The 17,185-nt window shown below is 44.2% G+C and overlaps 1 protein-coding gene across 3 annotated transcripts in view; it reads right to left on the bottom strand.

The window, feature by feature from the left end:
* SPTBN1 (spectrin beta, non-erythrocytic 1) overlaps positions 1 to 17,185 on the bottom strand; it is a 211,549-nt gene that overhangs the window by 36,009 nt on the left and 158,355 nt on the right. For all 3 annotated transcript variants that reach the window (XM_025354672.1, XM_025354674.1, XM_025354675.1), the window contains 13 exons: positions 17,049 to 17,140; positions 15,673 to 15,753; positions 15,169 to 15,284; positions 11,851 to 11,963; positions 10,882 to 11,069; positions 9,772 to 9,889; positions 8,396 to 8,554; positions 7,124 to 7,426; positions 5,133 to 5,286; positions 3,580 to 4,450; positions 3,355 to 3,492; positions 1,763 to 2,519; positions 620 to 822 (listed from right to left, as the gene is read on the bottom strand). In XM_025354672.1, coding sequence (XP_025210457.1) covers positions 620 to 822; positions 1,763 to 2,519; positions 3,355 to 3,492; positions 3,580 to 4,450; positions 5,133 to 5,286; positions 7,124 to 7,426; positions 8,396 to 8,554; positions 9,772 to 9,889; positions 10,882 to 11,069; positions 11,851 to 11,963; positions 15,169 to 15,284; positions 15,673 to 15,753; positions 17,049 to 17,140 — 3,293 coding nt within the window. The remainder of the gene's footprint in view (positions 1 to 619; positions 823 to 1,762; positions 2,520 to 3,354; positions 3,493 to 3,579; positions 4,451 to 5,132; positions 5,287 to 7,123; positions 7,427 to 8,395; positions 8,555 to 9,771; positions 9,890 to 10,881; positions 11,070 to 11,850; positions 11,964 to 15,168; positions 15,285 to 15,672; positions 15,754 to 17,048; positions 17,141 to 17,185) is intronic.

Here is a 17,185-nt window from a genome sequence, read left to right as displayed (position 1 = left end):
AAACAAGAAATGAAGAAAGTGTATCCAATCCTGGAGATGCCCTGGCAGAAGAGGAAAATAACCTTTGCTCTTATTTACCTCTCATCATGAAAAAGATCCTATTACAGCACTATCCAAGCCAATTTTCTAAAAAAGTCCAGATTATGTTCCTTTGTGGCTTTGCCAGGTCCTCAGAATAAGCCAGCTTCACCCTCCCTTCCCACTCTGCTGACAGGTTTCTTTCTCATGGATGAAGGGGAACATGGGCTTGGCTGGGAATACCTGGCGTCAGGGGTCCTATCAGGTGACACAAGCATGTGTCAATCCTCAAAGGGCATGGCTTACACCTGAATGCGACGCAGCATTGCAGCTCTTACAGGTCCTTGGTTAAGAATTAGCTTGGCTTCTCAGGCTTTCTTTCCTTTTGTGGACACCTGTACATGTCTCACCAGAACCACATTCTCAGGCAGTCATGCACGGCTCACTAATTTTCTGTTTGGGTAGATGAAATTCTGCTGGGCACCCATATTCCGCCCACTGGGAAATTTATGCCCACACTCCCAAGGGCTTCTGGCCAATGATTCAGAAGTTTGAGAGCCCCAACGTGCAAGTCTCCCTTAAGAACCTCAGAAAACTGTACCTGTCGTCAATAGAGTCCACCTTCTCCTGGATGCGATCTGAGTTGATGTTCCCATCGCTCACCAGCCTCCGGCCAGTCTCCACCACAGCGTTGATCTTCTCCTCATTGGCGTCCATGGTGGTCATGAAGTCCTCTTGCTTTTTAATTGCTGCTTCAGCTCCTTCCAAGGTGGTAGGCATTTCAGTGTGAGCCAGAACATACTCCTTATTTAAAAAGAGAAACAAGTCATAGAGGATCAATGAAGGATCTCATTTTCCTGTGTTCTACATTTCCATGCAACATACTTCACAACACTTTCTTCATTACACTTACATGAAATAATTAAATCACATCAAATTAAAAATTAGGAGGTAAAAAAACCCAGTGGGACACTGTAACTGACTGAATTTCCTCAAGGTTTAAATGCTCTAAATTTTTTTTTCCAAATTGACTGAGGAAAGGAACCAAAGCTTTGTGCATCAGCCTCAAGGGTCCTCTCACGTGCCCGTCAAGGCAACAGTAATGTACCCTTCATACCCTCTCTTTGAGACAGTAGCAGCCCTGAAGTTGGTGACTATCCTCAGCTGTTTTTATTTCTCTAATCGCTGCCTTGTGTCCTCAGGTGAAGTCCCTGACCCTTTTAGAGCAATAAGACAGATTGGTCTCAAGAAAAAAAAACCTTCACTGTACTTTTTTTTTTTTTTTTTTTTTAAAGAGACAGGGTCTCATCCTGCTACCCAGGTTGGAGTGCAGTGGCACAATCACAGCTCACTTCAGCCTTGACCTCCTGGGCTCAAGTGATTCTCCTGCCCCTGCCGCCCCAAAAGCTGGGATTACAGGAGTGAGTCATCATGCCTGGCCCTCACTGTATCTTTTAAATGGGATCAATACCTCAATTATGAGGACATACTATGTCCTAAATGGCAGTTGAAATCAAATAGTACTTTGTAAGGCAAAGCAGCTCCTATGGCAATCTTCAATTCCTGTCCCCTACAATGTGATGGATTTCAGTGCCTCAAGAGTATTGGGGAAAAAATCTGTCTCTAAATTATCCATATAATTCCATACAGGTGTGGGTTAAATCAGTTGCCCCAGCCAAAACATTTCAAAAGGCAGCCAGGGCTGCTTTCATGGAAAGGAAGCAAAGGCAGGAACAAATCTTACCTGGTTGTTAAGAAAGGCTTCCGCTTGCTTCGTGTCTCTGAGGAACTGCTGGTAGGCATGTGACTGGGAAAGGAGATTTTGTCTGTTCTCCCACATCTTGTGCAGCTCATTCCATCCAGTGTCCAGGGCCTGCAGTCGCTGCCGCAGAAACATGTACTGGGCATCGGTCTGCCCCTGGGTGACCATCTCGCCCATGTCCCTCATCTTCTGGTAGTCCTCCTCATAGTTGTCAATCTCGTTCTTGATGTTCTCATGCTGTGTGAGCAGCTTCTCGGCCTCGGTCAGGGTGTTTGGCATGTCCTCCGAGGCGATTGCTGTCTGGGTCCTAGAGAGCCAGGACTGGAAGTCGTCCAAGTCCCGTAGGAACTGCTGCAGCTTGCTGGCCTCTCCCAGGGAGGCCTCTCGGTTTTTCAGGGTGGTCTTCATCTCCTCCCACACGTCGCTGATCTCGGCCAGCCGAGACAGGATGGCCTGGGCCTGGTCGGGGTGCTCGGACTCCAGCTTCTCTGCCTCCTTCTGCAGGTCACTCAGCTTTGCCTCAATGGCCACCAAGTCCCGCTCCATGCCAGTCAGCTTGCGCTGCAGGGCCATGACGCCAGCCAGGTCATTGCCCAGGTCCTGGGTGGACTCGATGACCTTGGTCTTTTCCCGAATCCAGGATTTGGTTTCGTTGCACTCGAGGTGGTAGTTCTGGATGCTCAGGGCAGACAGGAGGGCATCCTTCTTCCTGTCAACCAGTTCTCTGAACTGGCTCCACCTGTGAGTGCAGGGGCAGAGAGCGAGTGTGAAAAAGGGAAGACCGACCATGGCTGGATTGCAAAAGGAACAGTGATGGGTTAATGCTGCTTATCTGTTTTCTCCATCTTTGCTTTGAGTACAGGCTTTCTGGAAAATTATCTCACTCAGACTACGAACACCATATATAATGGAAATGGCTCAGGGATGCAATGTAATCTGGAAAAAGCCTGTCACAAAGAGGAATGTGTTACAGAGCTCCAATGTGAGCAATTACAACACATCCATTCCCAGAGTCAATTAATTCATGTCTGCAACACACATTTTATACATCTCTGAACTCCACCTAATGAATGTTTTCCAAATCTAAGACTCTAAGACTGATGGTAACCTTCAAAACTGGGGCCAGATGCCACAACCTACTCAAACATGTTTACTCAACAAAAAGATAAGACCGGAACAAAGGTCTGCCCTGACAATCAGGACTTTTCCATTGGCAAATTAAGTGTTGAACATGCTAGAGTCCTGTTCCTGAAGTTACTTTAAAATGGATAGCACAGGTGTCATCTTAATACCTTCTACACTGGACACAGGTCACACCAAGGCCCTAACTTTGGTGTGCAGAGGGGCAGGTGCTGGGCTGGCTCAGATCATCCTCCTGCAACCAACGATGTTGCCCTGAGAGACACTTCTTACAAAACAAGGACATGTCAAAAGGCAGGTGCCAATGCCACGACATCGTGTTGCAATGTCAATGACCCCATGTGGGAAATTCCCAACAGCAAGGCTCAGTGAGTGACCTCACCCTCCCTGGCCCCACACGTGGGAGGCTGGCAGGCTGCTGGCTGCGTGCTCACCTCGTGTTGAGTTTGTCCTGCTGGGCTTTGATTTCCTTCTCACTTGGGTTGCCACTGTGCATCAGCTGGCGTGCAATCTGGTTCACCACTGCGACCCGGGAAGCCTGGTTGTTCATTTCTGGTTCTAGGCTCTCAAATCTGAAACGGCAATTTGACAGGGTGGTCACCTCCTGGGCCACTAGTGGTCACAAGGAACAGGCCAGTGACTGGCAGTGCCCCGCTCACCTGTGCTGGATGACCTCCAGATCCTCCAGCTTCTCTGGGATCTGCATGTTGTTGAGCCACTGCTCCTTTTCGTCGATCCAGAGCTCACAGGCGTCGGCCTCACTGAACATCTTGTACAGGGCCAGGGTGTCCTGGAGTGCCTGCTTCCGCAGCCGCGTCAGCTCTGCCACCTCCTTATATCGCTCCTCGATGCCCGACAGCCTGCCCCTCACGTCTGGAGACTCGGCATGCTCCTGGGGGAGGGCGCTGGCTTGCTCGTGCAGCGTGTCAAGGGTGGGCCTATAATTGGCAATCTCTTCCGCCACGTCCTTGTGTTTCTTGACCAGAGACTGTGTGGAATATTCATCGTGGCCCACATCGCTGCTGGAGACAATCTTGAGGATGTCCAGCATCCAGGCATCAATGTCGTCAGCATCTGCCTGGAACTGGTGTAGCAGGGAGGCCTCCTCCAGGCGCTTCTTCCGAATGGCTGAGAGCTGCTCTAGGTTGGCCCACTGCTCCCGGATGTAAATGATCCTCTCACGGATCTTCTCCGACCCGAAGTGCTCCTCCGCGATCATGTCTTCGCCTTCCTTGATGGCCTGCTCGAAGTGGCCACTGCGGCCGCTCATCTCGTCCTCAAACGCCCGGTGCTTGCTAAGCAGGCGCATGACGCTGGTCAGGTCTTTCCCGTAATCGTCTGAGGACAGGATCTTCTCCTTCTCCCGTATCCAGCCTTCCTCTTCTGCCATCTCCCAGAAGAACTTCCAGAGGCGGCGGGACTCTTCCAGACGGGCCCTGCGCTCAGCCGCCAGCTGGCAAAGCTCTTGATAACAGAACTCCATGTGGGCCACGCGGTCTCGGATCACCTGGGGGTCGCAGGGCTTGTAACCTGTTTAACATCAAGGAAGGAATGTAGGTGTGTGATGGAGCTCAGCATGGGTGCAGGCTCACCGACAGGCAGTGAGCTACACCCCGTGTACTTATGATTACCAGCTCACTGCTAATCTAAATGCAGGGCCATGTGATAAGGCAATGGAGCACCTTCTAATATCTTGACTAGAACAAGAGTGAGGGCAATGATAAATTTTTTTTTTTTTTTGGCACAACCGCAGACCAAGTGATCATCCTCTTGCAAGAAAGCACTTGAATCATATGAAAAAGGCAATTGCATATAATTGTTTCTAGAAATATACGAAGCGAAACCAAATCATTCTAAACATCCTCCAAACAGAGATATGTGCAACCAGCTGTGAAAACCAGGAGCCGCTGGAGCAGCCACACCAGGGTGTCAGTGCATGGCCAGAAAGAGTGAGGTCAGGCAAAAGTCTCACTGTCAAACACCAAGCCACTCAAAGCCAAGCAGCATTTGCATATTTAAGGAAAGGACATATGAATTCCAGAAAAACAAGACAGAATTAGTGTTCAGAAGGCCACTCCACTGTATCTCATGCTCCCATGACAAACCCACCAGGAATGTATAGTGGAAGAGTAACTTCAAAAGCCCCATTGTGTTTCTATAAATATGAATCTCTGGTGATCTGGAGGTAATGCTTGGAATGGGCCATCCTTACCTTCCCCGTCTGTTGCGAACTTCTGGGCAGAGGCATTGACACCTCTCACCCGCTCTGCCTGGATGCCAATGTCTGCTTCAACCAGGGTGTGCTTCTGTAACAGGTCTTCCACACCAAGTAAGTGTTTGCCATAGTCTTGAGACAATACTAGCACCTGTGCACAAGAAGCAATCAAAAGGACATCTGTGACTATAGCCTTGACTTCAGCATGACATAATCTTTGGACAAACAGCCAGCAATGAAGCTGTGCCTTCCCTCTAGTCTGCCATGGACCCCACACCTTCAGGGGAAGATGATGGTCAACAAACCAGAACAAAACAAATCAAACCTGAAGGCCTGAGTCAGGAGAGCTATCACAAACTAACAATCACCAACCTTGGAATAAGCAAGTCAAATCTACACTAAAAAGTGCAGAATAGAAGAAAAAGGTGGTGAGGGCCAGCAGGGGTGGGGGTGGGGAGGGTGGGCAGGGGTGCTGTATGAAAGATTCCAAAATATAAACTGAAACTTCAAGAAGAAACCGCTGCAACAACTACTTAAAAATAAACAAATAAATAAAGATGATAGACTTGGTCACTTCAAGTTGAAAGAAATCTTTTAGAAGTTGCTGAGCCTGTAAGTGAATGTTTTTCCTCCGTTAAGAGCTTATTGATATGCCTCTACTATACTTACACAATCAATGGGAGAAGAATCTACTTGAAAAGCTTATAAGCCACATCTTTAAACCAATAAGGAGAGCAGGGTCAGGTGGCTGTCTTGCTTAGTAGACCCCAAGCAACTTCTAGGGTTTAAGTTTGAACCAACTAATATTTTCTTGTTTCTTCCATCAACCAGCCAAATTTGGGGGCCTCATTCTACATCCTTGTCAGATGGGATTTCTACTTCACTCTTACTTCTGAGAAGTCTCTGGACCAACTGAGTTACAATGTGCATCATGATTTACAAAATGAAAAGTCCCTCTCTGCTACATTTTAAGAACATTTCTATTTTGAGAGATCAAGAGAGATAAGACCTAAAAAAATCATAAATCTGGACCAATAGGAGGGAAAACTGATGGTATCAGGTGCCCTTGCCCCTCTGCCAGGAACAGTCCAAGAGGTAGGCAACAGATGACAGCTTATATCCTGGGAAGGGAATCTCTTGCGTAAGGTCAAGCTTGGGAGCGCAGTGTGCTGAGACAAAGGAGGCTTCATGGGACTGTCTGAAAACTGACCTATTTTCTTCTATCTACAAGGCTAAAGCCCTTCCAGCTGGAGAACTGCTTGACATGGCTGAGCATTCCATGGCCTGCATCGGAGGACAGGAACAGGGCCATGGCATGATAGCAGGTCTCTTCCTGGGAAGGGGGAAAGGTTGGAACTCTATGCTGAGAGCAGTCAATAAATGGCACGAGCAGCCACTGCCATCCAGTCCATCCTATGATCTGTGCACATACTACTGCATTCCATCCTTGCAATAACTGGATGAGGTAGATAGTAAGTATGATCTCCATTTAAAGACCAAGAAAGAGGGCTCAAAGAGGATTAGGCAACTCAGGCACTCACCCTCAGAACTCTGGCTGCCTGGTTCCCGACCTCTCCTCTGTCCACGGCACCTACCACTCCTTCCTTCTCCCCATACCACCTCTCTGGGACCCCTGCCCAAAGTAGTACCACTCACTCAAAGATCAATGAAAATGGCAAGTTAGTTTAACCCCGAAAAATTAAAAATAAAGAAAACCACAATGTGATTGATTCCCTACACTGGAATATATCTACGTCAGACGTAAATCACAGAAACAGAGCTCTAGCTACTGAACTTCTTCACACTTCATGTCTCATTCAATTCCTGAGCTAGCAATCTTCCCATGGGTGATGTGGCTCCTCTCTAGCTGTACAGGTGGGCAGTTAGACAAGGCACACAGCTGTATGTATGGGTTTAGTGAATGAGTCCCAGCGAAGAGAGCGCTGGTTGGATCAGCTCTATCCTCCTTCCTTTCAGTCAGGTTTTACCTTCATTTCGTCCATCCAGTCCATAATGTAGAGCATTTCCTGGAATATCTTCTGCAGCCCCAGGTTCATCTCGAGCCGCTGTCTCCGGGCCCTGAGCAGTTCCAGTAGGTATTCCCAGAGTCGGATGACATTGTCCTTCCTCGCTGTGATGCGCTTGATGTCGTGGTAATTCTCAGCCTCGAGCTCCCTGGCCACGGCTACCACAGCCTGCACACGCTCCTCGTATGCGGCAATGTCTGTCTCAATGGCCTCGTGCTTTTTTGTGGCGGCCTCAACTGCGGGAAGGTCAAACCCAAAGTTGTCCTACAGAGAAACGGAATGAAAAGAAGGAAAATAAAAAATCCACCCAGGCACGGTGGCTCACGCCTGTAATCCCAGCACTTTGGGAGGCTGAGGTGGGCAGATCGCCTGAGGTCAGGAGTTCGAAACTAGCCTGGCCAACACTGTGAAACCCTGTCTCTACTAAAAATACAAAAATTAGCTGAGCGTGGTGGCACGTGCCTGTAACCCCAGCTACTTGGTAGGCTGAGGCAGGAAAACCGCTTGAACCCGGGAAGCAGAGGTTGCAGTGAGCTGAGATGGCACCACTGCACTCCAGCCTAAATGACAAGAGTGAAACTCCGCCTCAAAACAAAACAAAACAAAAACAAAACATTCCTGCCCCCTGCCCGTCACCCCCCTGCCAAAGGAAACAGAACAGACATGAAATATTGAGCACACATTAATCCCTGGTGGTCTCAAATCTAAATCTGACTCCTGAGTCCCCCATCTCACTGGTCTCTGCCTTGAGCTTAGATGCCCTCCTCAAAGCAAACTAGTAACTGCTCATTTTGCAGAGGGGCCCAGCTCATATCTAGTACCTGACTGAAAAGCTAAAGCAGGTGATAGCTTATATCAAGTCAGGTGGAAAAGCAAGCCAGTTTTGCTTATTTCACAACCAGTCTAACTGCCTCGAAGGATTAGTTGGTCAAAGATTAAAGAAAAGAGAGAAACTGTTAGAACTTATAAATGTGAACAGTTCACACACACTCAATGGCTCTAAACAAACTCTGCTTGAGCTGCTTCCACATCTATGAAAAGTTAGATAAATAGAAATATATATATAGAAATTATAAACATCCTCTTCATGGGAAGTAGCCAAGGTGACCTGACAGTTCCTCCAGAATAACGAATGTCGATAAGCAGCTGTCCTCTGGCCCTATGCCCCTGGCATATGTCTGTGTTTCTAGATTACCCCAGGAACAGTCTTTTTAATAATGTCAAGAGCAGAACCTGAGACACCAGACGCTGGTTTTCACTCAGCCAAGTCTCCCTCATAGCTGCCTTGCGATCAAATCTGCGGGCGAGCTGTTCCAGTTTCTCCTGTCTTATGAGCTCATTCCGCAAAGCCAGTTCTCTTTCGTGTTCCGCTTTTTCCAGTCTTTCCCAGGCCTACAAAAATGAAAATACACACACACACACACAAACACAAACAGTTTCCTGTAGTGTTCAAGGAAACTTCCGTGGCTACAGTCAACAGCTAGTATTTCTCAAAAAGACCTGACAACTTGAATGGGAAATCCCATTCCCACCATCATTGACTCTCAAGCCTTGAGGAAAAAAATGGGTTTTTCTCTCAGTGTATCCTCATGGGAACGCTCTTCCGTCATCTAAATCTAAAGATTCTGTGTTGTACTTGGAAAACAAAACTGTAGATATGAAGCAATATAAGTAAATCATAAATCTCTTACTTTAAGAGGAAATAAATTATCTTAAATAGCTTTGATCATATAAAAAAGATACATGATTTTTCTAAGAATTCATATGAATTTCTCATTCATTCCACCCTGAGCCACTTTAAAAAAATTTACACATCTGAAATTTCTTTCAAAATCCTGACCCACTGTCCATATTAAATTCATTCCTATGAAACGTATTTCTTCACATAAAAAAAAAAAAGATCGAACATTCCACTCACAGGAATCTAAGTGGGGTCAGATGCAGTGACTCATGCCTGTAATTCCAGCACTTTGAAAGCTGAGGTGGGAGGATTGTTTGAGGCCAGGAGTTCAAGACTAGCCTGAGCTACAGCGAGACCCTGTCTCCCATTAAAAAAAATTTTTTTTAATGAGCAGCAAAAAGGAATGTAGCTGTGTACAAGTGACCAGAGTTCTAGAATTTTCAAATTTCTTTCTAGTTGGAAATAATGCCTGCTGTGAATTTCTATAACTGCAGGCATAACAGGCATGATGATTAAAATTGCTTATTTGACAGCTTCTCTAATGGAAGAAGCCAACATCCTAAGCCCCACAACCACTATGATTCCAAACATGTGAAATTTCAATTCTCCTTTCTGTAATTTAAAGATGTTTCAAACAATTGCCTCAGATGAGAAGTAAAGTGATATGTATCTGAGTAGCAAGGTGTATAGCCTGCGCCAAAGCTGGTTTGATGAAATCTAACATTACCCCCCGAAGCCTCCAGCAGCCTAGCCCGGCACCACTGTTTGCTTGGTCCTTTGCCACACCTGAGCACCAGCTGCCAATTGTCAATTCAGCAGGTGGGGACAGCCCCTTCCAGTCTCTTGTCCTCTTAGCAGTTGAAACATACTGATAGAACCTGAAGCCTCCAGGAGGTCAGGGCCCATGCAGAGTCCAGATCCACTTTACCTTGTTGATGTCAGAGATGAGCTTCCCCTCCCGGGGCATGTAGACCTTCTGGTTGTTGGCCCTCATCTTGCTCTGAATGGTGAAGAGCAGCACTTCCAAGTTCCCCTTCTCAGTAAATCTAAACACAGGGGAAAACATTCATTTGTTACTGGAGAAAAAAAAATTTCACACAGTCATGCATTTTAAAAATCATTTAACTCTGGTCTGACTTACGTGAAATGTATGTCAAAGAGACATCAGGAGGTTGCTCACTGGCTGTTACAAACCTTGAAACATACCAAACTGTGGAATTTTTTCGTAGTTGTTTGTTGTTGCTGACATTTATATTTGAGGGTGTCAAGGGCATGCAATAATCTTTGTATTCACTTCAGTCAAGCTTTAAACCCTAAATCCTGGACAACGGACTTACTTCATTCATTCAGTGTAGCTGAATGCACTCAACACAGATTATTTCAAATGTCTACCTAATGTAATTTTCAATGGGTTTCAGAGACCTTACCAAGGTATATGCAACCATTTTCAGAAAAGAAAAAAATGACTTTGGAACTATGGTAAGCAATAGATAAGGTCTACAATCCTTATTCAACAATTATGAACTTAAAAAAGACATGAAAAAAAATCAAACTTTTTTGGGGTTGCAAAACTTGATCTGAACTGTTATGAAATTATTTATTGTCTTTAATGCAATGTGAATATTTACACATTTTGCCACAGATACTTACTGGGCTTATGGGCTACTGCCTTAGTCCCATCTGGGGTCTTGTAATATACAACATATGAGCTGTGCTGTTTTTTTAAAATCCCAAAATTATGGAATCCTGAAACACACTGGGCACAATGGTTTTGGATAAGGGGTTGAGGACTCGTACCATTTCTTAGAATTCTCATATATCCTGTATGTCAGTGGTACATTTCTATTGGGAAGGGCTCAGAGAGAGCATGATCTATCATAAATCTCAGCAACACAGAATCAGATGAAAAGGAGTAGGACATGCTACTGAGAGGCATTCAGTTAAGAGATGAGATTACAGAAATCAGAACACAGGGTTGGCTGGCTACAGTGATGTGTCTTTCCATATTAATGATCACACACTATAATCTGCATCTTACTTGGGTGGTTTCTCCACAGTGCGGTAAGTGTTGAATGCCTGAAGCTGCTGTTGAACCCCGACCAGTGAATTGGCAAATTTGCGATTGTTCAGAATGATGATGGTTTGTTCAATCCATTCCAGAAGGTCAGAGGCAAGTGATTCATACTTTTCAATCATTTTTTCTGTTTCAATAGCATTATCAAGCACCTGTAAACAAGGGATAGAAAAATTAAAAAGATCATGTCGCTCCATAAGTTAAATACGATTGCAACCCTATACGAGTGCCCACACACTAAATGACCGGCTTTGAAACAGTTTGGCCGGCTCTGAAACAGTTCGGCCGCACCTGGGCACAAGCATGTTAACTCAAGGAACCATCTGCTAAGAGGCACCTAGACTGATTATTTGTGAGCAATGACAGCCTAACTGTAATTGGTTTTGTAACTTCCCAACCCCCAAGCAAAGAGATTCTGAATGATTTCTGTAGCCTAACATCTGAAATCCCTAGAGAAACAAAAAGGGCTCTATTTAGCTTGATCCTGTCCCATAAATACCCATTACTTTTTTACTTCACTGCATTGAGAGGACAATGTCATCTGGTCTGAGGTGTTTTGAAAACATGGTAGGTGAACATCGCCAAATGAAAAGTAAAAAGCATGATGCTAGGACTTTTTCAACTGTGGTAAGTAGGATGTCACACCCATGACATTAGCCAACTCGATCAGATTTCCAATACCCAGTTTCCTGGAGACGTTGAGGAGAAGGATGTTTCTGGGTTTGAGTTAGCCCCCAAATCCTTTCCTAAATATGGTGGCCATCTCTCCCACCTCTTGTTACCCTTCAGGATGAAGAGGCTTCCGCTGATTTCCCTACCATCTGGAGAGCCCACTACAAATTGCTATTGGCAAATTTTATGAGTGCATGGGAGAATGAGGGCTCAATGAACCTTAATTATGTTTCACAACTCACAAAACTGGCATGAGCTCACCTTTCCAATTCGTTTTCCTTCAACAGCCAAAGCCTTCATCTTAGAGAAGTAGTGGTAATAAGTCACCACGTAAGTGATTATGGACTTCTCATCAGGGTGGTCCACGCTGATGTCTGTAACCCAGAGAAGACTTTGTTCAGTGTACTGCATGCTACTGTGCCCCACCCAGGCAGCAGGAATGAATGTAACGACTGCTGGACAACACGGAACGGTGCAGGGTCTTCATGTTTGTACTTGAGCGTTCTGCCATCAGTGCATTAATTACGAGGACAATGAGGGTGAAACCATCTCACCGATTCCCTATTACGTGAATATTCATGAAATGCCTTCCACAGACACACAGTTCCTCTCCCTGCCCTACCATAATACTGGGTTTGCTCTGCCTGAGTTCTTATTTCTTCCTACAGGACCAGCACCGCCCCACGTCACTCAGTCTTTAGATATCTTTATCTTCTTGTTACCAGTATCCAGCAGCTAGTCACTGAGTCTGAGTTGGGATGACCCTTATTTGTGGAATCCTTATTGTGACTCATGGTTCAGACCCATCCTATCACATAACCAGCCCTGAAACAATGGCTCCCTCCACCAGCTTTCCCTACTACTTGATTTCCTTACACATAGTGCACCCAGATTGATCTTCCAGAAGCACAGCTATGAACAGTTCCTCCTAGCTCAAAATTACTCAGTATGAAGAATAAAGTATAAGCGCTTCAGTCCTCTAGAATCTGGCTATAACTTTCCTTTCCTTTTTTCCATCAATTTCTCAAATATTCACCACGCTTCATTTAAGTGTCAAGCATTGTTCTAGACATTCCTAAATTCTATAGCGTCCTACCTCTCAGCTACTGTATTCCTTATTAAATTTTTTTGAGACAGGGTCTCACTCTGTTACCTAGGCTAGAATGCAGTGACATGATTACAGTTCACTGCAGCCTCAAACTCCTGGGCTCAAGCAATCCTCCCACCTCAGCCTCCTAAGTAGGTGAAATTACAGATGTGAGCCACTGCACCTAGCACTGTATCTCTGAATCAAACTTGACCATTCACCATTCCTTATACATACCACATAATTTCCAACATGACTTCCTTTACTCATGATCTCCCTTTGTCTGAAATGGCCTTTCTGATCCTGTAACTTTCTTACTATCCATCAAGGTCCATTTCAAAAGTTACTACCCAATACAACCATTTATGATCCCTACAGCTGACATTATTGTCTCCCTCCTCTATTCCCTTGGGACTTCGTATGGACGCATAGTCCACTTTTTGCCAGGTTATGGTTTTTTATGCATGTTTTGTTTGCCTTACAAAATTCAGTCCTTGTCAAGGGTAGAAGCCTGTCCTGGCAAGCCACTCCACCTCCCACATTCCTGCTGTGCTGTCCTGCACAAAGCAGGTGGTCAATAAATAGGTACTGAGAGAAGGAACAAACAACTGAAAATGGCAAGTCTTTGAAGTTTGGCAATATTGAGTAAAGCACTCAACTTGGGATAGGTTGTGAAAAGAACACACAGGACAGCTCTTAACAGATATCATCAGGCTCTTTTTTCAATATACATTCATACATACACCCCCATTCCTATTGCCACCCCTGACAGCCTTGTATGGAGCAAAATTGTTTCTCTTAATTTAAACAAGAGAACATTAGGACGCACTGCTGGCATGCTCCCTGCCCAGGGTCACTTAGGCAGCCAGTGGCGGTGAGGGCCAGAATCATAGCTACTGTTCCTTAACCCAGGGCTCCTGTGTCTGCTCAACCCATCAAAGTATGCACAAAGGAGAGTGAACTGGAGGACAGCCAGAAAAAAATGCCAGTGTAAGTATCCAATTTAATCAACACAAAATGTCAACAAAACTCAAAGAAGTGAGAAGGCAAAACTTTTTATTTAACTTATCTACAAGTAGATTTTAACTGATGCTCTTTGGGGTCCCGGACAACTAATAATCAAGATCAAACCACAGGACAAAAGTGAAATCAGCTGCCAGTTTTAGCTCCTTGTTTTGTGATCTGGGGAACACCAATCCCCCTTTTCATACTGGGCGGTGATTAGAAAGATTAAGTAATGAGCAAGTTATTAAAAATGTTGTCACTGTGATAGGGGAAAAAAAAAAAAGGTTCTTTATCAAAGCACAAAGAAAGTGGGGTAAGGAAAAATTCCTTCCCATAGTAAGACAGGGGTTAAGCACGAAGATTTATTGAAACCCAAGGAATTTTAGTTTTCTGTTTATATTGAGAAATCATTTAATGGATTAGTACAAAGATAATTTTATCTCAACTTCCTGTAACCAACATATCAGTGAATCTGATGCATTGGAAAATAGTAAGAAGCCTGCCTGGAGGCCTCATGACCTTGATCTGCCTTTGGGGAGTTAAACTTCCTGTTCTATATTTAAAAGAACTTTAAACTTTCACTCACATACACACGGTTTTTTTCCCTCTCCAATATTTGTTCACAGCTGAGAGGATCTATAAATCTTCAGCACTACAAACAAATCCTGAAATTTTAAATGCTTCTCAAAATTAGAAAAAGTTCCTATGAGAGCTCACGTTGAAATGAAACCCAGAATTAGGATTTTGTTAAGTAAGGGAGATACAACCTGGGGGACTGCTCCACACAGGTCAGCTCCAAGTCACACAGGGACTCACAGAGTAAAGAGGGATTAGTTCCATGCAGAGAATGGGATGAATCTGTAAGAAAGGACTGTGACTGCTGCTCCTTCCACCTCCATTCCCCTTTCACAAATACGCCTTCCTCATTTAAACTCTTACTTGCTCACAAGCAAAGCACAGCCTCATAACAAGGCCCCTGCCTCCAATCTCCACCCATCCCCATCCAACCTGCTTGCCACCTTCAGATAAATGTCAGCCAACAAGCATTCATTGAGAGCCTATGCCAGGTTTTCTACTTTTCTACTTCGAGCACAGCAGCTAAGAACCTTCAATGACTCCCTGTTGCCTGTTGCCCCGTGGGGATCCCATCCACACTATTACCCTAACCACCATTCCCATTGAATTGTTAGTCCTCAAACACACCTTCCTCTTTCCTGGTTCTGCACCTTTGCTCATGCTAGTAGCTCTGCCTGCACACACTCTCCTTCAGACTCTGTTTAAATCGTATTCATCTTTCAAGGCCTTTTTTGAGTGTCATCCTTTCCACAAATCCTCAAAAAATTCCCATAACCAAAACTAAGCTCTTCCTTTGATAATTCCCAAAGTATGCCATACAAATGAAACATACTGACACAAAACAGATTTTACATTAACACCTGGATAGTACAGATGCTACAAATCCCACCTGTTATCCCTTGAGTCCCTACCTTCGGGGTCCAACAGTTTAGTGAGGCCGAGGTGCTGCTCTGCCAGATTAAATGCATTCTGCAGGTTGTAGTGTGCGTTGGATTTCTTTAGTTTGTCAAAATCTATCAGGTCAGGCCTGTGCAGAACAGTGGAACACAACAAAAATCATGGCTTGAAAAGAAATATGACCAATGAAACATGACTGTTACTCCAAAAAGGTTAAAATCACCACTTAGTGGAGTAAAACTCTAAAATATACTATTATGGAATCATCAAACAATGAAACCTGATTTTTGAATAAACACTTCAAAGTTTATTAAGAAAAAAGAAAGATTAAGGGTGAACCTGTTTATTTTGTGTGGAAGAATTTACATATTCTCCCATATTTTCCTCACATGGAATGTAGGAATTTCCACCATGGTGCAACAGTTAAGGCAACGGATATGGGAAAGTCACCCAAACCTGCTATGGACGGACAGCAACCTTTTGCCCCACAATTGCTAGGATGATTTGTATGGACTTACCGGTGTTTGTGTATCAGTGCATTGAAGGCCATGCCGTCCCTCCAGCTAGTGGTGAAATTGTGAATGTTGACATTGGGGTACCTGCCAAGGACAAAGCAGAAGGGAAAAGCAACACAATTACCACATGGAGGTTTATACTTTTGCCAAGTGCTTTGTTAATAAATAAGTCTGTAAGTATTGTAAAACCTAAAGCAGTGAATATCACTAAGGACAATCAAGTCAGAACAAAAATCCCATCAACTCTAGCTTGCCATAAAATAAAAATAAAACATGCATCCATGTGGTTTTTCTTGCTTGGTAATTCAATCTCACAAAACATGTGAACTGTGTTGTAGATTTAAAACACTACTCTTATTTAGGAAAAAGTGACGACAACCTAGACATCTGTGAGGCCTCTGCTTCCACTGGCTTTCTACTGTACCTACAAAGACACCAGGAACTGCAGTCCCCTGTCACACGTTACTTTGGGACAAGAAGTGGTGGGACTACCTGTTTATGTGACACTCAGCTTTCTTTCTTCCATATGCCACTTAATTGGATGAAAAATCCCTGAAAAATTTATGTTTGAAACCTACCCATAATGAAACAGCTATTCGATACTATATTGACTATTAATAACTTTATATCAGTGGCTGATTAAAGGTTCATACCTGACTTGACCCTTTTATTAGGCCATAAGCTCTTTATAGACATGATCACTTTTCAGCTAGCTCTCATAATGGACAGAGTTCTGATTTTCATATTCTGAATTCATGTTCATTAGAGTTACGTCTATACCTAAAGAAGTTCTGACAGTAAATCTAATTAACCTAAAATTGGGTCTCAGTAAGTACCTAGAACCTTAAACCAATCTGCTAAGAACTCGAAGGTTTAGCATCAATTGAGTCCTAACAGTAGTGAGCAACACAAAAGGTGCGGTTCTCTAAAAACAGCTTCAATGAAATTTCAATGAAAAAATCAAAGGGAAACTGACACAGATAATATTAAAAGGTTATGCTAATGTTTACTGTGCAAAGAAAGCTCCCCAAAACAGAAATTAAAGGATGAAGAAAACCTACAACTGTATTCTTAAAATATCATGGATATGATTCCTAAACATGCTTCCAGGGTTTTCAAATTCAAAATATAATGCTCTTTGGAGCTTCCTTAATAAAGAGAAGGAAACTGATTATGAAGACATGACAGGTCTAAAATATAAATTAGAACTCCTTCCATTCCGAGAGCTAATTGAAAAGTCATATCAACTGCTTACGTGTTAACAAGACTTCCCCATGGAAGCAGTGAAAAAGATACCTGTCAACACCTTCTAAGTGATGACTGCAGTGGAATTCAGTCCTGGAAGCAGCAGCCCCAATACCCTCTGCGTTCACACTCACCCAGCTGTCTTCATCTGGCACCACAACAGCAATGCATCCTTGGCAGATTTCTTCTCTTTGTTGTCTTCAGTTTCCACACTGATATCCTGGATCTAAGATTTACAAAGAAATATTAGACAAATAGATGGGTCAGCTGT

The sequence above is a fragment of the Theropithecus gelada genome, chromosome 13, assembly GCF_003255815.1.
Source record: "Theropithecus gelada isolate Dixy chromosome 13, Tgel_1.0, whole genome shotgun sequence".
NCBI lineage: Eukaryota > Metazoa > Chordata > Mammalia > Primates > Cercopithecidae > Theropithecus > Theropithecus gelada.
Note: the sequence above shows the minus strand (reverse complement) of the source record. Positions and strands in the feature narration are given on the sequence as shown.